General features: G+C 55.3%; 1 protein-coding gene across 1 annotated transcript; it reads left to right on the top strand.

The window, feature by feature from the left end:
* Positions 1 to 10,996: 10,996 nt before the first annotated feature.
* LOC135995199 (caspase recruitment domain-containing protein 8-like) lies at positions 10,997 to 20,464 on the top strand. The gene is made up of 11 exons (XM_065646330.1): positions 10,997 to 11,271; positions 11,802 to 11,918; positions 12,109 to 12,173; positions 12,562 to 12,627; positions 13,410 to 13,465; positions 13,548 to 13,768; positions 15,077 to 15,336; positions 15,918 to 16,043; positions 16,815 to 16,959; positions 17,754 to 17,795; positions 18,666 to 20,464. Exons 1-11 carry the CDS (start codon positions 11,013 to 11,015, stop codon positions 18,926 to 18,928), a joined length of 1,620 nt encoding a protein of 539 aa, XP_065502402.1. The 5' UTR covers positions 10,997 to 11,012; the 3' UTR covers positions 18,929 to 20,464.
* The last annotated feature ends 257 nt before the right edge of the window (positions 20,465 to 20,721 follow it).

Raw genomic sequence — 20,721 nt, forward strand, 5'->3', positions numbered from 1 at the left:
CCAAAACACGCACACTCCTTCCCGCACACCTTCAAACTCCCACTCTGCTGTGCATGGCGTGACCTCCACCAAATCCCAGGTGTGTTGCAGGAGCACCTTCAAAGCCTGGAGCATGTTGAGTAAGTAATCCAGACTATAGAGGAACAAGAGGTCAGTGCAAAGTGAACACATGCCATTTGATAATGGCTACTGAGGGGTACCCATTGGGGACAGACTATTAACAGGACAAAAACCACACAAGCTTGTCTGCAGACTGCAAAGCGCGATGAGGTACGTGTGGAGCTGCTGAACAAGCTCATTTGCAAAGGGGAACCTGAAATGGAGCAGGAAGAGCAAAGAGCTCTCTCACAAGAGCATCCAAAGAAATCAGCAAGCCAATATTTATGCAAGAGCAAATGCAAAAAAAAAAAAAAAAAAAAGCCATGCAAGGATGGTGCACAAATGTAGAGGAAGATTTGGGAGCACTGGGGAAAAACGCAGCAGAGAAGTCACATGCAGTAACTGCTGTGTGGCCCTTTGCTAAAACTGGCAGGAAGAAAGGGAAAAGGGATTTGTATCAGAGAAACAGAGTCTCAAGACATCAATATATCAGTGATACAGGAAAATAATTTAGTGTAAAACATAAAATACCACACAGAGGTTGGACAAAAGGAGGCAAGAGGTGAGTGCTGAAGAGGAGCAGGTGATGGAGGATGAGCTGGGAGGAACATCCAGGACATCCTCAGCATCAAGCCAGAAGGGAAATAAAACTGCACATAAGTGGGTTCATACCAAAATGAGATGCTGTGGTGAGCAGAACGTGCCAATGAGACAACGTGAGCCACATAAAGGAGAGCAAAGAGAAAGCCGAAACAAAGACACTGTCACCTACACAGAGGCTGGGCTTTCTTCTGGAAGGCAACCAGCCTGCTCGGAGGTCTGCCACCGCCGATTGTCACAGCCGACTCACGAGCAAACCAAACCCCCTGCTAACCTGGAGTAGCCATTTGCTGTGGTGGGTTTCCTGCGGCAGAAAGCGGCCGCGGTGCCGCAGGACGGGGCTGCGCTCTGGGCAGGCAGTGAGGCCCTGGGGTGGGGAGCACAGCGGGGACCCCAGCCAGCTGCGCAGGCGGTGGCTGGATGGCAGAAGGGTGGCTCCCAAATGTGCCTCACCAGAGGACACCCCCATCTTCCCCAAGCCCCCAAAGATGCTGATGCGCAGTCCAAAGGGTTGGTTTCTAGTTGGTCTGTCTGGTTTTACAAGGGACTTCGGGGTGTTGTCAGAGCTCCTGTCCCTGAGTATCAGCCATTTGTCTAAGATGCCTTTGCTTTGTTTGGACCTTAATGATGGCAATTGGAAGCCATCCCCTCAGGCCTGCTTCACATCTCCTAATTTCCCCACTGATGGCCCCCTTGGGCCTTTGGGAGGCACAGGTTGTGCTCCCGCTGACCGAGCCACCCAAAATCTCCAGGCTGTGTGGGTCAGAGCAGAGGACAGTGCACATTTCTGGGTGTCCTTCCTCTATTCCTGGAGTTAACCAGGTCGAAGCAAAATGGTTCTTGGTACAATTTCAGTTGACACTACAGGAGGAGAAACCATCTGGCTGCCCAGAGCCTCAGTCCCAGCAAGCCCATAGAGATGTTTCAGAAAGTCACCTAAGACCCAGCTGGTTGCAGAAAGGCACCAGCCTGCCCTGTCAGACCAACTCATGAGACACAAAGGGATCGTGTCACTGCTAGCAGCATCCAGAGGTACCGATCCAGAGCTGGATCCCGCAGGAGTCATGGCCAAAATCTTCCCTCTGTTAGGAAAGTGAAATAAGCTCATATACAAAACAATGTAACTGAACCCAAGATTATCCATAAAACCTTGCTAGCTGTTGAGGTGTAATGCACTGACCTATATGAGGTCAGGCAGCTGACGTCCATCTCTCAGTAAACCAGTTCAAAATCAGTTCCCTGAACAAAACAACAGTCTGTGCTTCACAGCTGTACAGGAACACCTTCAGCATCTGCTTGAAGACAGCAACAAGGAGTGCACTGTCAAAATATGAGACAACTGCCGTGGCGCTGAGGAACATACTACCCCATCTCTAAGAACGCCAGTGTGAATGGGGAATCAGCCCTGCAACAGGCTGTCTGCAAAAGAGGACTCCAGCATCACCCAAAGAGAGCACTATCCAAGAGCACACCACCAGAGAAACCACCCTGCTCCTGAACAGAAGAAACATGGAAAATAATCCAGCAAAAGAAATGTAGAAAACAATCCAGTGCTACTAACCCCCAGCACTTCCACTGCATGGCTGTAAAACTGCAATATTGCAACATCACATTTTCACTGCAGGTAAGGGATATAAAACCAGAAGAAGGATCATGCAGCTCAGCCCAGATGTCTACGTCTCTGACAGTGCCCAGCAGTGCTTGCATGCCATGAGCAGGCAAGAACAAGGCAGGCATACGGTGACACTTCAGCCCATGTCTCCTGCCAGGTTCAGGCAACCCATGCACAGATCAGGATCCAGAGCTTGCACAGTTTTTGAGACATGGCGCAGTATGATGGTGCTATTATTAGCGCTGTATTTACCTCTCACTGCTGAGCCCCAGGCTCCTATGTTAACTGAATGCTCTGCTGTGACTTCAAGATCTTTTCCAAGTGGTAATGTGGTAAGTATATAAATATATACTACGTTGCAGGTATAGTTAGTATTTTTCCCCTGACCATTATTTTGTGTTTATTGAAATAGTGTCGTTTTATCACCTGCCCACCAAGGTCCATCATACCCAGCTGCAACATTTCACATTCAGCATCTGGTTTGCTGCTGTGAATAATTCTGTATTGCCTGCCTAGAAATCTGGCACATGTCTGAACACTGAGCCATGCCCAGTGACATGGGCATCTCCCAGACATACCAGTTTGCAATCCAAGCTAGCTCCAGATGGGGATGTCAGCTGGAGACATCTCCATGTGGAGCACTGTGCACAGACAACTCAAGACTGTGCACAGACAACTCAAGAGCTGTTGTGTAGCCACAGGATCATGGAATAATGTAGCCTGGAAGAGGTCTCTAGTATCATCTGATCCAATTCCAGCTCTGAGCAGGGTGAGATACAAGCCTGGACCTAACCTTAATCCTGCTTTAAGCTTTAGAGAATGGACCCAATGGACCCACAAATGCCATTCATGACTTGAGAAGACCTACTAACAGCTGGAGGTCCTCAAGGGTAACAAGCCTTTTCAGACGGGTAGCAGTGGAAAAGGTTGAGACTCAATGGCCTACAAGGAACAAGAAAATCCACTCTTGGCTGTTGGAGACCACTCCAGAGCTCCCCATCCACACCTCTTCCATTGCAGGATGCAGCACCCATTAGAAATGGGAAGTGGAGATGTTCAAAGATGTTCACTCTCTCAACACTTTGGAGCACCTAAAGGTCTCCTGCAGAGTCTGGGAACGGCATATTTTCTCCCAGGACTATCACTCTGGAGTGTTTTGCCATGAGCCCCTGCGGTGTCTCCAGTGGAGGAGGGGAAGGGGTCGGGCACTGCTGGTTTGCACTGGAGCCCTGGTAGCCCAAGGGGGCCAGGTAGCAGGCCTTGCTCACGTGCTCAGGGAACAGCCGATCGCCAGTTCTGGGGTCAGGAAGGAATTTTTTTCCCCTGGGCAGACTGGCACTGGTCCCCAGGGGTTTTTCGCCTTCCTCTGCAGCATCGAGCATGGCCCCTTGCCAGGGCTCCTTGGGGCCATTTCTGGCCAGGGATCCCCTGCTGTTGCAGGACCAGGAGTCCAGCTGTGCCCTCCCTCTCTCTGCCTCTCTTTGCTGTGGCAGCTTTGTTTTTCTAGTTTTCAGTCATTTGTATCATAGGTCTTCTAAGGCAATGTCCTACAGCTCCATGCTCAACAGGAGCTGCTGTTTTTTAACTGCCCATGCATACAATAGATTTTTCTTTTTATTGTATGTCAGTTCTGTTGTCTGCAAACATATGCCCATTTCTGCCTCAAGAACTTTGTCCTTCAGAAGCATTATCAGTTACCGCAGATAACTTTTGGACTCACAGCAATATTATCACCATTTGAAGAACTCAGCACTTTCCTCTCGGGACATCCATGGATGTCTCTGAAGAGTCCATATCAGATCATGCCAGAGTCATTTCTTTCCTGTATAGTATAAGGACACTTAAAATGGGTCTCACCAACAAGCTTATGCCCTGCATACTTAGCTCTCACCAGCTGCCACAGTGCACCTAGATCTGAAAGAAGGTCCTATGGCCAGAAGAAGAAAGTCTGTGGAAGCACCTGTACTTGGGGATAGCATCTAAACAGACATCTGGATTTTTAGGAAGGACCCTGATTTCTATCAATAATGGCCTTTTTCTACCACACTTACTGCTCAGGTGAGAGATTCTGGCTGGTTGTCTTACATGGCTGGTTTTCTATCTGAACCCTTAATTGTGGTCAAAATCGATCTTCAAAACAAGAAAGCAAAACTTTCCTACCTATAAGCTTGGAGGCACGCTGCCCTGTGCTCCTCAGTTCCTCACCTACCAGCAGGCAACGCCATGGGCTGGGCACGCTAGGGAACAGAGGACACACGACAACTCCACATCTCCTGGAAGACTTGCTTGTCTGCAAACAGCCTCGCCTGCTCTGCAGAGCACGGAGGAACAGGTGCCTTTTCTAGGCAGCGAGATGTGGTTCCGCAGCTGCGCCCCCGAGCAGGGGCACAAGAGGAGGGGGCGGCTGGAGGCACTCGCCACACTTGCAGGGAAAAGCTGGCCCTGACTCTAGTCCCTGCTGTGGAAAAAAACAACCCTTGAACTCAAACCATACCCTATCTACCACAGAGCTGCCTCCTTGCCAGTTCTCCATACATGGAAAATATTATCTTTATCACAAGGCCCAGCAGGAACCGTGGAGCAGTCCCAGCAGCAGACCCATTTCAGACACACCCTGCAAACAAAGTGAAGCACAGACCCCACCACAGCCTCTCCAGCACATCCCACAAGGCACAGCCTGTCCTGCAGGGCAGCCTGGGCTCTGGTCCTTGGGCTCGGGGCACCTCCCCTGCCCACTGAGTCCTGAACGTCACCGTGACCCAGAGCCCCTGTTTCCCAGCCACCTCCTCTCCCCATGCGATGGCAGCCAGCAGCAGACCCTGTGTCCCAGCCCCACCATTGCACCACACATCACCCTGTGATGTGCGTACCCACCAGGTACTTGCCCACCCTGACCCATCACATGCCCCTCACCACAACACCAGCCCCCACACACCAGACTCACACTCCTGGTGTCCTCCTAAGACAAGGGCTTCCCATTTCTCTTACTTTTCTGGGGATTTGCTGTAGTTTGACTCTCACAGTGTTTGCCAGAACTATGAGGTGGGTCACCACTCTCCACCAGGTCCTTCCATGCCTGGCACAGGAATGTCAGGAAGATTTAAGAGTGGTGACTCTACGTCTCCCTGTCCCTGATGAGTAAATCCAACCTGTTCTCCTCTGTCATCTCATGAAGGTCAGCTCCTGTTTCACTCTTGGTCTCCCTGTGCACAGCCTCATGCCCAACTTCTCCTCCATCTCTGCTCGGGGGTGCAACTCCAGCCACTGGCGATGCTTTTCACCTCTGCCTCCTCAGCATGTTTCAGTAGCATCTGCTGCTTCGTGGGCAGAGACCATTGATAAAAATACACAAGGTGGATCCCAAGAGTCCCTGCAGCCAGGCCAGCACACCCGCCTCTGCCTCAGTACCCTCCTAGCCCCCAGCAACCCTGCCATGACCCCCAGCACCCCTGCCATGACCCCCAGCACCCCTGCCATGCCTCTCCAGCCCCGTCAGGGACAGGTTTCAGCCCAGAGGGCCAACAGCACCCTCCTGCAGCTGACCTCCTTCCCTCCCCAAATGCAGCCAGTCTCCATGGGCCACCAGTTTGGAGCAGTCCCAGTCCGTCCCAGCACAGCCTGGCAGAGCGGGAGCTGACACAGACCCGCGGTGCACAGACCGCACTCCCCACGGTGCAGAGCAGGCGATGGGGAGACAGCACTCGGGCTACCGTTGTTGTCTCACCACAGCTGCTCCTACAGTGTCACGCAGCCCACAAACACCTTCCTGCTGCCTCCACTGCCCTGCAGAGAGCGACTCCACCAAAACCCAAGACAGCTGTTGGCACAAAGTCCTGCTGACACCCCGAGCTGCCCGTAGCCTCCCTCTCTGTCCACCCAGGGTTCCATCCTCCACCCACTGCACCACCCCGGGCACAGCCAAGCTGCCACAGCCCACCAGCACATGGAGAAACTCCCTAGTTTAGTATCAGGAGCTCCAGTTCCCTGCAAGGTCTGGCTCAGCAAACTGCCCCATCTCCAGGACGAGCTGGACTCTGCCGCCAAGGAAAGCAGGTCTCTCCTCTGGACGCGGGACTCTGAGCACAGCCCAGGCATGGCCAGAGCATCAGGGGTCCCAAGGCTCTTCCCCACACCCCACAGACCACGTCATGCCCTCTGTGTTATCAAGGCAACAGGGGGCAGCCCTGCTCTGACCCTGGGGAGGGGCACAGGGTTCACCTGCCACAAGAAAATTGTGGAAAGACAGTGGGAGGACAACCAAGTCACACAAAAGAGAGCATGACAGGAGACCATGTTTTTAAGGCAGGGAGAACTTGTATTTTTAAAATAATTTTGGGGTGAAAATAAATAGACAGGTCTCCATCCTGAAGCTATCACTTTTTTCAGGAATTGTACTACAGAGGATGAACACAGGGGTCCTACAAACTTCCCCCCCTCGACCTCCAGCACTTGCACAGACCAGCCTCCCAGCATGGGGTGCTCGACTGGGGGAAAAACACTCTCATTAGTGTAACCACCACCCGTCCCTTCACCTCGAGGATGCTGCACCCATGACACCCTCACAGCCGTGCCACTGCTCACCCCCTGCCCGCGCAGCAAAGGAGACAAACTCAAGGGGGCTGGCACATGGGAACCCCCTTCTCCCCTTTCCCTGACACCCCAACCTCCCCTGCATCCCTCCAGCCATTCGCCCCTTTTTGCCCCCAGACAGCTCTCCAGCCAGTTCCCGCTGCCCTTTGCCCAACCTTCCTGCTCCCAATTTCCTTACATTTCCGTATCCATCTCCATCCTCCTCCCTGGCCCCGCTCCAGGGTCTCCCGGCTACTGATACCCAGCAACCCTGACACTGTTAGAGCCCCACCAGTCCCCTCCTTCCCCTCCTGCTCCTTCCACCACCTCGCCTCCCCAGGAGCCCCCAGCCCCCGCCCACTCCTCAGCACATCTCTCCCCAACAAACCTTTGCCTTCCCAGCTGCTTCCTGGCAAGAACTGAGATCTGCTTTGCACTCACCTTGAGCAAACAGCGGATTTGGCTTTGCCAGGTCATTTGCTTTTGGATGGCCCCAAGAAACATGAACAAAACTCACTGTGCAAAACACCAAAAGCAGTTCACAGCCCCACTGATTGTCTGCCTGGCCCTGTGTCACAGAAGACAAAGAGGGACGTGTCCTGGTGCACTTCACCTTGTCACCAGGAGTTTGTGTCAGCGGCAGCACAGAGAGCTACAAAGCTGCTGTTTAATGTGCCCCACCAGCTCCCGAAGAAGAAGCCCAGCGGGAACACTATGTCACACTACAATTAGCCACAATGGTTTTACTGGCTGCTGCTTCAGCAATTTATAGGCTCCAGGTTAAAAGCTCATTCAGCAGCGCTGTCTTTGCCACCCCTCCAAACACATCCTCTGCAAACTGGATAGGAAATATTCTGAAATTAATAATCAAACACGAGACTTTGTTCAGATCTCAAAGGCACGCCAATAAAAAGTGCAAATGCTGAAAATTCCCCCCAGGTGCAGACTGCTTGATGCAAAAATCAAAACATTTCACAAAGAAAAATAATTTTAATTCTCAATCACTCCACTACAGGCAGCCAAGTCCTTCCTCTTGCTGCCTATTGCTGCCAGTTCACGACTGAACAAGTAAAAGCCGTGTTCCCTACAGAAGCTGCAAGCAGTGCGAAAGGAGTTTATTAGGGCGATGTTTTCCGATAGTAACAGCTAAAGCACACCACCACCAAATTTCCATCCACCGCACTAGGAAATTGACGTTCCTTCTCAGAGGAGCCCGTGAGGTTACCCGCACTTTGCATTTCCCCAGGCACCCACGCAAAGGCAGCTTTACACCTGCAAGCATCGCATGGACCGTCTGCGTTTTGCCAGTCCCCCAGCTGCCGGTCCGTGACACCGGGGCTGTTTGCCCGAGTGGGTTCACAGTCCCCCAAACCAGGGACAAACAAACTTGGAGGACACGCGGAGGGGGCGGGGGGGGACAGGGACCCAAACCCGGAGGTTCAGTAGAAACGCAGCTTCTTTTCACCGACAGCAATCGCTGTCGCTTCGCTTTGATTTCTTAAGCAATTACCGCATCTCACCCGAGATGCGAAAACAAGCGGCGCTCCCGCAGCGCTGCGGCGGCCAGCGGCCACCGCTCGCCCGGCCCGGCCCTGCCGGCAGCTCCCGCTGCAGAGGAGCCTCCGCGCCCCGGGAATCCCGACGCCTGGGGGGCAGCGGCAGCTCCCTAATCCGCCCGCCCGATCCCCCGCTCCGTCCCGTCCCCCGGCGCGGAGGGGCCTGGGCAGCTGCGGACAGCGGCCCCGCACCAGGAGCGCCCCCGCTCCACCAGCCCCGGGCCGGGACCCGCCGCCCCCGCGCTTACCTGGGCAGCAGCGGCGATGCCGGCGCGGCGGCGGGAGCGCGGCCGCCCCCGGCCGGGGCGGGGCGGGGCGGGGCGGGGCGTCCGCCCGGGACACGGGACCGGCAGCGAGGAGCGCTGTCCCCGCCGCCCCCACCCCCAGCCGCGGGTGGCCACGCCGGCCCCGGCCACGCAAAGAGGCATTTTTGCTCCCGCTCCATCCAGCGGGGCTGGGCACCACCGCCTGCAGCCGGGGTTACTTCTGCCCTCCTGGAAATGACCCGTCCCGTCCTTTCCCAGGTCACTTCTACATTTCCCTGCTGGATTCACGTCTCTGCTCTCCCCTTGCAGACAGGGATCTCTTCCCCCTCCCGCCTGCCTGGCACGTTCCTCTGCTCCCTACTCCACTCTTTTCCTTCTCCATCATACCCTGTTTGGCAGATTTTCAGCATCTCTGTGCCTTTTCTTACTATGTGCCCCAAACATGTTTTTTCTTTTCCTTCTATGACTTTTGAGACAACCCTGGATACAGAGGAAGGCCTTTTCTCCTCCACATACAGATTCTCTTGGGTCACTGCTGTCTTAAACCCTGATTATACGACTCCCCGATGTTGTCCAGGTGGTTCACTGCCCTCTCATACACAGCTTTAGATCCTTGCTCCCAGTGAGACACGAGGCTTAGCTGGGCTGTTCAGCTGCAGATTTCACCGCTGTTATAAAACCACCCACAGGTGGAGCCTGCAGACGCAGGAGCTCCAGGAAGCCACATCCCTCCATAGTCTTGCGAGGGGGACTGTGGATCCTGCTGGAGCTGCCTCAGTTTTAAAGCAGGAGAAATGACAGCAGGTCCACTGGGTACGTCTGCAGACAGCGGAGCAGGAGCATCCCCACACGTGGTGCTGTGCCTGCCTGCAGCTCGGTGCAGAGCTCATCCCACGGGACACTGCGCCTGGCAGCAGAAACCCATGACAGCCACTTCTGTTTCCCTACCCGGCACGCAGGATTTTTGATCTCTGGTGTGCAAAAGCACTGCCACGCAGCTGCCAAGCAAACAGCAAGGATTTGGCCTTGGAAGGAATCGATAAATTGCTTTGCAGGGAATTACCCCAACAGCAAGCTCTATCGGCAGGCCATGGGCACTCAGGCTCCTCTGACACTACGAGTGTACAAGAGTTGGGGCTGTTTCACTGCACCCTACAGGGCTGAGCGCACGTCTCCAGGGCAGGGATGTGTCACCAGCAGCACCGTGCGGCTGCACTGTCCCAGGAACAGCACCAGACGTGGCTCTGCCTGCAATGGGGTGACTGGGCCAGGGCCAGCACCCGTGAAGACAGGGCGAGTGGGCAGCCCAGCCCTGAGGGGTGGCTGTGGGTCCTCCCCTCCCCATGAATACTGCGGAGCTGCTGGTCAGTGTGCAGCTCATCATCGCTGTCTCTTGGAGTGCAGCCTTGGGCTCTGGGCACTGAGTCCCTCCCCCCGACTCCGCTCCCGCACTGGGCTCTGCCTGGACCGCAGGGTCACACACTGAAATGTCCTTGCTGCCCGTCTGCCAGGGCAGAGGGTGCCCTGTATGTCGCTGGCAAGTCCTGCCACTCCTGCTCAACCATCCTGGGGCTGTGAGTCTGCCCCAAGGGGGATGGTGCTGCCTCCCTGGGGGCTGACAGGGCCACGCCAGCCGTGCCAGCTGCCTGCCCACCGTGCTGCCCGCCCTCGACTCCCTGCAGCCCTGCAGCGGTCAGGGAGCTGGCAACCTGCAGCCCTGCACATCCCACCACCTCCAGATTAACTGCCCCCCCGCCACTGCAGTGGGGACGGGGACAGGCTGGTCCCCCTGCAGCCCGGGGCAGGCAGAGCCGCGTCCTCCCCAGCCGGCCAGGGCCGGCAGGAAAGCGGGGGCAGGGATGTGCTGGGGAGAGGGGGAAGGGCAGGTGCTGCAGTGACCCGTGAACCAGCGGGGGACCCTGTGCCACCCCCACACCTGCTTTCCGGCCTGGATCCAAGCCTCTGCTGCCCTGGTCCCTTGGCAAAAAGCTCTGCCCTTGGCTGCACAGCCCTGCACATCCTTCCCCGGGGAAGGAAATGCTGCAACTGGAGCCTGATGGGGGAGAAGGGGAGAGAGAAGATAACAAGGGAGAGAAGTTGTGTGGATGGAGCAGCCCAGGGCAGAGAGCCCGGTGCAGGCAGGGAGAGAGACCGAGCAGGCAGGGGCTGCAGGCAGGAGGAGAAGCACTCAGCTGAGGCATGAAGGAGCTTTGACAGGGAGTCAGCCCTGACGTCACCCGCTGCTTTCGATTTCTGGGGAAGTGACGGAGCTGGAGCCTCGGATCTTCGGTAACAGCTGAACGAGACGCCATGGCGGAGCAGCAGCCCACGGCCGACAGCCCTGCAGAGTTCCGCATCTTCGCTGTGACTTGGACGGGCCAAAAGCTTGCAGTGCAAGTGTCTCTAGATGACACTGTGCGGGACTTTCAGGTCAAGCTGAGCGCACAGGACCCCTCCCTGGGCCCTGAAATGGCAAAGGTGATCTACAATCAACGATATATGCAGCAGGACCTGACTCTGCGATACTATGAAATCAAACCCGACTGCACGGTGTTCTGTCTAAGAAGATGTAAGTACAGGGTGGCTGGAGGGAGGTGGGAGAGGATCTGTCTGGAGGTGGGAGAGGGGCAGCGGGTGCAGATCGGGTGTCTCCCGAGGAGAGGACCTGGCCAGGACCGCAGGCAGGACGGAAGGGGCAAGGCGGCTGCAGCCGTGTGTGCACCAGGGAGCTGCAGGAGCACGCCTGCACTGCAGGCTGGGAGGAAGGCGAGGGCCCAGGGAGGCACCTGGCAGGAGGGGGAGGAAGCACTTTGCTTCTGGAAGCTGAGCAAGGAATCTGGTCTCTGCATGGCAGCCGGGAGGGATTCAGAGGTGCACACGGGCAGCGTGTCCTCAGCCCCGCAGTGCACTGCCCTCCTGGGCTGGGCTGCTGGGTGAGATTCCTGTTCCTAGCAGCTTGGTGCGAGTGGGCACAAACCGGCAGGAACAGCTTTCATAGCAAAGGCGTGAAGAAGTGGGAGAGGACGGGCAGAGGAAGGGATGCTCCTCTGGACACGACCTGGCTCCTGAGCTCTCCTCTGCTTTCTGTTGCCGTTGCAGTGCGAGGTGGTGATAGTGCAGCTCTTGAAACTAAACCTCCAGGTAAGGTCCTGCCCCCGTACAAGTTTCGCGGACGTGTACAGCTGCAAGGGATGGAGAACCAGCCACAGTATGATGGTGAGCAAATCCCTGCCATGATTCATACTGGACGATGTGAAAGTTGCAGTAGATGTACGAGCCACACGAGGGGACCAATGTGGCTAATGGGATCCAGAAGGTTGGGTGAAACCTGCTTGCGGATGGCTTCTTCTCCCAAACATGAGGCAAAAATGACAATGTCTTCCTGTTGTTCCATTCAAAACCTTAGACCCATGGAAGCTGGTGGCAGACCCTCATGAATCTCTGCCAGCTGAGGCCTCGGGGAGCGCAGAGGTGAGTTCTGGTGGGACAGGGTGCCTGAGGCTGGGGTGCTGCAGTGAGGAGCACCGTGGGGCTGGGGAGGAAGGCACGGCTGCAGCACGCGGGCTCGCAGCCGGTGCTGACCATGGCGGGTCTGGCGCTGCCCGTCACCACTGCGGAACCGCTGCGGGGGCAGGAGCCGGTGGGTGCTGCCCCTGGTCCCAGGACAGGGACCTCTCCCTGCAGGCAGGCCAGGCGGGCACAGCGCGTTCCCTCCCGGCAGGAGCAGGCCCAGCTCTACGCCTGGTGCTGGGGATGCTGCTCGTGCTCTCAGGAGGCCTCTCCTGCCTCCAGCAGGCAAGCACGGCTGGAGGGGACAAAGACAGCTTGTCAGAGCTTTCCCCTACGTTCCCCTCTGCAGGCGAGCTTTCCGTCGCTGAACCCGGGCTCATCACCGCAGGGAACCTGCAGGAGCTGCGCGGCGGAGGTAAGGGCTTTGCCAAGGGAAATGGCACAGCAGGGACTGGCCCTGGCTCTCAGCTGGGAGCTTGAGTCTGCCTTCCAAACCTGTTGTTTGCAGCAGCGCTGCGTCCTCCAGAAGAGTCCGGCTTCTTTTGCTACGCTAACTCAGCACATGCTGCCCCAGCTTTCAAGTTTGTGAGACAACAAATCCCACTTGATTCCATCCCAAATTTATTCTGGCTGCTAAATATCTCATCTGCCTGTGGCCACTGACCTCTCTGCTCATGCACCATGGCAGAGAAAGACCAGCCCAGGCTCTACTCACAAGAAAGTCAGCAGTTAACAATATTGTCTTTCTCTCTCTCAGGAAACAGAAACTTTCCTAGCTGGCATTCCCATTTGCAAAATGCATCCTAAAAAGCAGTGGGTGACACACCCATGCCTTCCCCACCCCAGTGCCATCTACCAACGTGGGGCGAAGTGTTCAGTCCTCCCGGCTGTGCCTGCACGCAGGATTTCTCTTGGCCACTGCTACAGGGATCCGCAGGAAAGGGGTCGTGAGCCTCAGACAGGGCCAGGGCTTGTTTCACATCCCAGGGCAGAGGACTTGCCAGTCAGTGTTTTTTCTGGTGTCTTCACTGCTGGGGTGATGCCTTTCTGGGCAGCAGGCAGCAGCTGCTTGCGAGGCTCCCAGCTCCCACGCCAAGCAGTATCGTGCTTCGCTGTAAATCCCTGCACGCCTCCTGCAAGCAGCACCCAGCGTGCAACACTCCTCTCAGTCCCAAACTGGCCACACTTGTGTTGCAGGTACTTCCAGAAGTGACGCCGAAGATAACCCGAGACTCTGGGAAGCACGTGTACCAGTAAGAGCTGTCGGGGCAGCGGGAGCACCTTCCAAAAGCCCTGTCCCAGGTGGCATGAGCCTGTTGTTCCTCCCACCTGCAGAGCACACCTCCCCGGTGAAGGCGTCTTCCAGTGCTCCATCACCGGCCTCAGCTTCGAGGTGAAGTCAGCAGTGACCGTCACCTACAGATACGCCACCTGGACCCGGCACCTCAGCAAGGGTGACCAGGAAACGTGGGTGCCCGCCGGACCCCTGCTCCACATCGTGGTGCAGCCCGGCGTCGTGCGGGCGGTGCGTCTCCCCCATTTCATCTGCCTGGCAGGTACAGCAGCCGCAGGGACCCGCGTTTCCAGAGCCACCATGTGCTCAGGGACACCTCTGGCTCCTTGGACAGAGATCTCCGTCCAGACAGGGCCAAACTCTCCCTTCCCTCCAAGGTGCCCTGTACTCCCTTGTATTCCTCTGCTTTGCTTTGGGTCCTTCATCCTTCCCTCACTTTCTCTCAAGCCTTCCCAGCCGTCCCTTCCCCAGCTCCTGCTCCACACCACCTGCCCCTCCTCGCCCACCTCTCCTCCCAGCTGCCATGATGACCCCTGGGCACTATCCCAGCCCGGCTGCAGATCAGCCCCTGGGCTCCCCTGGAGAGTTTCTCAGCCCTTTGCACCTGTGGCAGCTGTGGATGGCAGTGGCCACCCCTGCTCTGCCCCAGCCGGACAGGAGCTGGCCGGCTGCGCCCACCCACAGGCCGGACCCCCGCGGTGGGATGCGCTAGGCCAGAGCTGGCCTGGGCAGAAAAATAAGTAGATTGAAATGGTCCATTTTCCCCCTGGCAGCAGGAGAAGCCACAAGGCTTGGATCTGGGTCCTCTGCCCTGCACTGCTCTTAATGAGCCACTGCTAACGAGCAGAGAAGGTGCTGGGCTGTGGAGCACACAGACGAGTCCCAGTGCCCCGTGCTGGGGGCCCTGACACAGGCCCTGGCTGTGCTGGCCGAGGGACTCTTCCTGCCAAATTCGTGTCCTCCTCCAAAACAGAACCGTTTCTTTTCACGGGGCTCCATGTCCCGCCCGGGGCCTGGCAAGCGCAGCCGTGTTGGCCAAAAAGTGGCTCTATATAGTCTTCACTGACACAGCTGTGCTACACAAAATGCTGTAATTATATTAATCTGTCAGGTTAATAGCAAAGTGTGCTCCAGAGACAATCCCAGTGACCGGGAATCAGCAGAGCTCCCTGACCCAGTGATCCCCCGGGATGGCACCTCGGGTTGCTCAGGCTGCTCTGGTGATCAAAAACCAGAGTGACTGGTCACACAGCGACCGTCTGCCTCCCCGGTACGTGCTGGTGTGATGTTTGCACGCAGGATGCTGCACAGGTGCAGTCTGATAATTTTCACAGGCCCAAGTGGCCACCTTTAGATTTGCAGTTTTCTGAGCCCACAGGAACAATGCCAAAGGCCTGCGACGCTCTGCTAAACCAAGGAGACCAGGGCACACGTGGGACCTAAAGCAAACCATGTCATCCTGTGTGTGCACGTCTTCTTTCTGATGCTAAAGCCTCCAAGAGAAGGAGGCAGCCAGAGAAGGTACCAGGATAACTAAACGGAACCTTGTTGCTTTTTCTGTCTCTTGCAGAAGACGTAGATACCAGCCCATGCTTCATTGCCCATTTTGAATCTGGGAACATGACCCTGCAGAGACCGACGAGGCTCATTGCCTTCTCTGCTGTCCTGGACAATCCCAGCTTCTCACTGCTTGGGGTGCTTTGGAGGAGGTTACGTTCAAGTTTAAATTCATTCCCTATGCACTCCTTGGTGCTGATCTTCCAGCAACTCAGTGCTGCAGACACAACTCTTCACCTCTACCTCATCCCAGATGACAAGTCTGTGAAGCAGGTAAGACAGAGTGAGCTTGACTGTGTTAAAAAGGGATGATATCTGCATGGCTGCAGTAGCAGGGACTGGGTGTGATAGGCAGAGATGCCTCCATTTTTCTGCCACCAGCCTCTGATTTACACACGGTCCTGTGCCATCTCCCACTGCAGGAGCAACCTTGCTCCTTCCTCCCCGATTATCCTCATTCCCAGACACTGCTGGAATCAGCCTCCGTGTTTTTGGCTGGGACGGCATGTCCCGGCACAGCCGAAGCCGTGGCACAGGGTGCTGTGCAGCACAGAGCAGATGTAGGGCTTGCTGGCCGCTGCCAGGCACGGCAATAGGTGGCTGCGTACCAGCCGTTCTCCTGCTGTGCACAAGCCCTTGCACTCTTTCCCAGAGCCACGGCGCGGCACCTGCCCACGCTCCTGCCTGCGCCCAGCGGAGCTGCCTGGCCCCTGAAGCACAGCACTGCCTGGAACACACGCCCCGTGTCTGTTCGGAACGGGTCGCTCTCTTCTCCTCTCGACTTTCCAAGGGCTGCCTGCAGTTCACAGCTCCTTCTTTTTTCCTCTTTTAAAAGTGACACTTGATGTTTACAGGCTGTTGAGGAACAAGAAAGGAACTGGAATTCAAAGCTTATTCCCAAGCCTTCTCCATTCAATCCTCTGTTCTTCGGCTGCTCTTATCGGGTGACCAGTACTAGTTTCGTAGTAATGACGCCTAATGTAAGTGTGACTGTTCTTGTTTTTTGTTTTGTGTTTTGTTTTTCTTCAATGAAACAGTAAGTTCAAGATGTGTCTGTCCTCAGCCATGCTCTGCTACCAGAATCTGTCTCACTAGGTCTCAAAACAAGAGCTGCAGGGAGCTGTACTGGTTGCAAGTGGCAAAGGTGTCTCATGATACACATTCCCAGAAAGAGCACAGAGCCCACCCCGAAGCCCCAAAAGGGAGGTCTCCAGCTTAATTGAGAGATAGTCCTAAACACATGAATCACGAGGTAGGGTTTGGTTTTTCCACCTCCCAAATGACCAGGTAGCAGCTGGGAACTGTGCCTTGAAGAGCGGTTGTAAAGACAACAGAGCCAAGCTCTTGGCAGTGTCAGGTAAAAGCGCTAAAAGCCATAAGTTGCAACCTGGGAAGTTCAGGCTGAATCTTATACAAAATTTTATCACCCAGTGGAGATGCAGCTGTCAGGGAAAGTTAGAAGGTTCTGAATCTCTGCTCTTTGAGCTTCTCTGTACTCAGCTAGACAAAGACCCTGCTGAGCACATCCAGACTGGACATTGGCCCATCTTCAAGAGGCAGGTCAGGTAAGACACTCCAGAGGTCCCTTCCAACCCAAATTTGTGACATTGGCAGCATAGCAAAGCCCTGACACGTCCATCTTCCCTTGTCTTTCCTCTTGCTGGAATGGCCAGACAACACAGCATGATGTGTGTGAACTCACTGCAGCTCCCCATGGCGAGAAAGACTCAACTTGCTTCTTACCTTTGCAGACAGAATTGCCATTTTGCTACAAGAGTCCAAAAGAACAGCAGCTCTTTGTCGAGATCTACATCAGCAACATGGTAGAGGAAATGAGTTTCCTTATGACAGACACACGCAATGGCACCGAGGTCTGGAGGGCATCGCTGAGATCAGGTAGGAACAGCAGGTCCACCTAGGGGCTCACTCACCTTCTCAAAAGCAGGGGTACCACACCACCCAAGCAGACCTCACGCATTGTGTGGTCTCACTTGTCCGGGCGTCCTGCAGGGAAAGCAAACCCTGCACATGCAGCAACTGGCTGCTGCAGAGTAGGGACCTGAAAGGACACCCCAGCGTCAGCAGAACAGAGCTTCAGATTTAATGTGGAGTTTTAGATGCTGGGAATGAAGAGAGTATGGTGTGTGTGCAGGTCTTGGCACCACAGGATAAAAAAGAAATTAAGCTACTGGAGAGTGTCCAGAAGAGGCTACGAAGGGTTTGGAGGAGAGGCCATATGAGGAGCGGCTGAAGTCCCTGCATTTGTTCAGCCTGGAGCAGAGGAGACTGAGGGCAGAGCTCATGGGGCTGCAGCTTCAGCAGGGGAGCAGGAGGGGCCGGGCTGAGCTCTTCTCTCTGTGACAGGGACAGAACCCAGGGAATGGCAGGAAGATGTGCCGGGGAGGGTCAGTTGGACATGAGGAAAATGTTCTTCACCCAGAGGTGCTGGACACTGGAACAGGCTCCCCAGGGAGGTGTCACGGCCCCAACCTGACAGTGTTCAAGAAGAGACTGGACAACGTCCTCAGACACACGGGGTGAAGTGTGGGGTTGTCCTGTGCAGGGACACGACTTGGACTCGATGATCCTGTGGGTTCCTTCCACTTCAGGACATCGTATGATTCTGTGATTCCGTGATTCTATGATCTCAATGATGGCACATTCAGTGATCTCTCTCCTTTCTCTTTCAGGTGATATTAATCTTCCTACTCGTGACTCCAAGACCTTCTCAGGTCAGTACAGTGTTTCAGAGCTGCATTTCTAGAGTCTGAATCAATTTCTTGGCAGCTCAACGTCCCCTGCTTTAAAGCAGATATCAGCCTCTTTTTTTTCCATTCTTATGATAGTTTCTAGGCTCGAAACCTTGAAACTTGCAACCTGATTCTTTTATCCCCACATTGTTGGCTCTTGCTCTGTGTTCAAAGTCAGGCAGGATGGGGCTCTGAGCTACCTTATCTGCAGAAAGATGACCCTGCCCATGGTGAGGCGTTGGACTGGGTGATCTTCGAAGGCCCTTTTAACCCAAACCATCCTGTGATTCTACAAGGAGTTGCCCTCTGGGTGCCCACTTCAACCTCACGTAGGAGGACTGGGTGGGGCTTGGGAGGAGAGGACGGGCAGAGCTGCCCACTGCGCCGACCCACGGCTTGCTCTGCACCCGCTGTCATCGCCTGCCTTTCCAGGCTCTGTTTCTTTACAAGCCGCTTGCAATCCTGTGAGATTTCGGAGCTTTGAGTGACCTGTGCTCTGAATTAGGAGCTCCGCACCTTGCAGGGCGGTGGCAGGACAGCAACTTCACACCCAGACACTGTAGGAATCCCAGAGGGGACAGTTTCTGGCAGCAGATGAGGGCTGCCACCCACCTCACCTCCTCCAGCTCTGACTTCACGTTCTTGTCCCCTTCCTTGCTTTGTCTCTAGTGCTCCACTGCTGCGGCAGCTGGTGCCCATCCGTTTTGGTGGAGGGATGCAGACATGTGGCTGTGGGACAGGGTGCACAGCCATGGTGTCTGCTGCCTTGGGGTTCCACGTACCGCAGTGTGGCACTGACCTGCGGCTGCCTGGCCGCATGCAGCACAGTAACTTGGCCTTGGTGTCTGCTAGGTGAAGCCTTTGTGAAGAAGCACCAGACTGAGCTTTGCTCCAGGATGAGGCAGCTCCCCAACATTCTGCTACACTTACGGGATGCAAACGTCATCAACAGCGATGAAGAAGAGGAGGTGCAAGGTCAAGATACAAATAAGAGGAAGAACCGAGTTTTGCTGGACCTAGTTGAGAAGAAAGGGCTGAAGGCCCAGGAGCAGCTCTACCAGATCCTCCAGATAAAAGACCCCTACCTCATCGCAGACCTGGAGAAGTCCAGCTAGGCCAAAGACAGCAGACTGCTTTTGCTGCCGTTGTTCAGCTTAGAGAAGCAACGGAAGGGCAGTCCGGTTTACCAGCACCTGAATCCTGATCTTTCAAGGCAAAATCCACGGTGCAAAGCATCAAGAAGCCTTCTGAACCACCCAGCTGCCAGCAGTGCACAACCAGTTTCACGCCAACCACTGGTGAGAAGCTGCTGGAACAAGAGACCTTCGTTCCCAAGCCAGTGCCAATACCTCAGACCTGTCTGCCCCCCCGAGACAGGGCCCGGCCTCTCCAGAAGCTGCAGGCAGCTGCCAGCACAGGAGCTTCCATCACAACCGCGACGCCCAGCTCAGCCTCCCCATCCTCAGCGTCCAGGGACACCTCTGGCAGCTGGAAGAGGGCAGCTGCATTTCCATGCAGAGCTGTCCACAAAGGCTTGTTCTCATGTGCAAGCCACAGCAAGCCACAGATGTTGATGTGAATCCCTATCAACTCGAACCTAACACTCATTTCCCTCCAGCCTACTTTACCCAAATGACCCAAATTCACTGAAAGGCCAAATAAGCAACCTGACCCCTCCCGCAGCCAGGAGAAGGAGCACCTCCCAAAGAAGCCACAAAAAATAGCAAAGAGAACAAAGGTTTGTGCCTCTTCAGGGTAAGTCTGACTCAATAGCAGACGCTCTACATTCAAAGCGAGCCAGCAGGTTAATTTTCAATCACTTTCTCGTCCTCCATAAGGTCAGTTCCTTTCTGGATCATGTGGATGCCTTCACTGATCGCACCCTCCTGCTGTTGAACGGGCCAGCCAGGGCAGGAGCAGTCTGCTCTGGTGTCCAGTACCTCAGCAGAGACCTTTTGGGTCAAACTCAGGTGAAATTCAGTTGCCAAAGCAGAGAGGCAGCTTCTGGAAGCTCAAAGGAGCGTCCAGTGAGTCCATCACATGCTCCATGGCTTTCTGAGGTGGAAGGGACACTTAAGTATTGGTCTATTTGTTCCTTCTCTTGCACACGTGGAGTGCACATCGTTGCTGAAACATGCTATAAGAGTGTGTCTCTGCCCCATTAAGGGTCAGGGACCAGTTCAATTACTACACAACCAACTCGAACTCAAGGGGATCAGATCCCAAAACTCTAGAGTAACAATTCAAATTGCACATCTTCCCACTCTGTGTCACAGTGAGGACTCTCAGGGGCACCCAGATGATCGCTTACCAGGTGGCTGAGGTGTCTCCGTCCCCAGGGAACGTTCCTTAGATGGCCAGTCCAAGGAGGAGAGTCTTCAACCGCGTACCCGCTGCTCCCAGCAGAGCAACTCAAAGGGGGTTCAGCAGCTCCGTTTACACCCTAGTGGAATCTGAGCTGTGGTCACTCGTGGGAGTTGTCCAGAAGTTTCTCTTAGCCAAGGTGCCTCATTAGTCAAAGGCCTTGTCTGTCGATCAAGGGGTGTGTGCATGACCTAAGGGTCCATCAGCCTGGAGGTTTCTGTTGCTCTCGGGTGGGGTGGGAGCGCATCTGCCACAGGATGGGAAGGGGAACCAGGAGGAACAAAGCGGGGGCAGGCAGGAAGGGGAAGCAAAGGGGCCACTCAGGTAGAAACCGGAGCCGGTCTGGCTGAGCCCTGTGCCTGGTCACCACAGTCTGTCCTATATGTATATTTCTCATTAAATGTTTTCTTAACGATTTTCTGCGTAATTTCCCTCTCTACCCCTTGTGCTGCAAGGACCAAGTGCCAGTAACTGGTGAGACCCGTGTGTGCGTCAGGGGCTCGGGTGCCACCTACGGGAGAAAGTGGCGGTCTTTGGGAATGGT

Source organism: Caloenas nicobarica, chromosome 16, assembly GCF_036013445.1.
Source record: "Caloenas nicobarica isolate bCalNic1 chromosome 16, bCalNic1.hap1, whole genome shotgun sequence".
Classification (NCBI taxonomy): domain Eukaryota; kingdom Metazoa; phylum Chordata; class Aves; order Columbiformes; family Columbidae; genus Caloenas; species Caloenas nicobarica.

Bases quoted from the DNA above. Each gene is read 5' to 3' on its own strand.
- LOC135995199 (XM_065646330.1), top strand. From the start codon at position 11,013: ATGGCGGAGCAGCAGCCCACGGCCGACAGCCCTGCAGAGTTCCGCATC. The intron at 13,466-13,547 runs GTAAGAGCTGTC...TCCCACCTGCAG, and splicing joins TCTGGGAAGCACGTGTACCA to AGCACACCTCCCCGGTGAAG. The intron at 16,960-17,753 runs GTAGGAACAGCA...TTTCTCTTTCAG, and splicing joins GAGGGCATCGCTGAGATCAG to GTGATATTAATCTTCCTACT.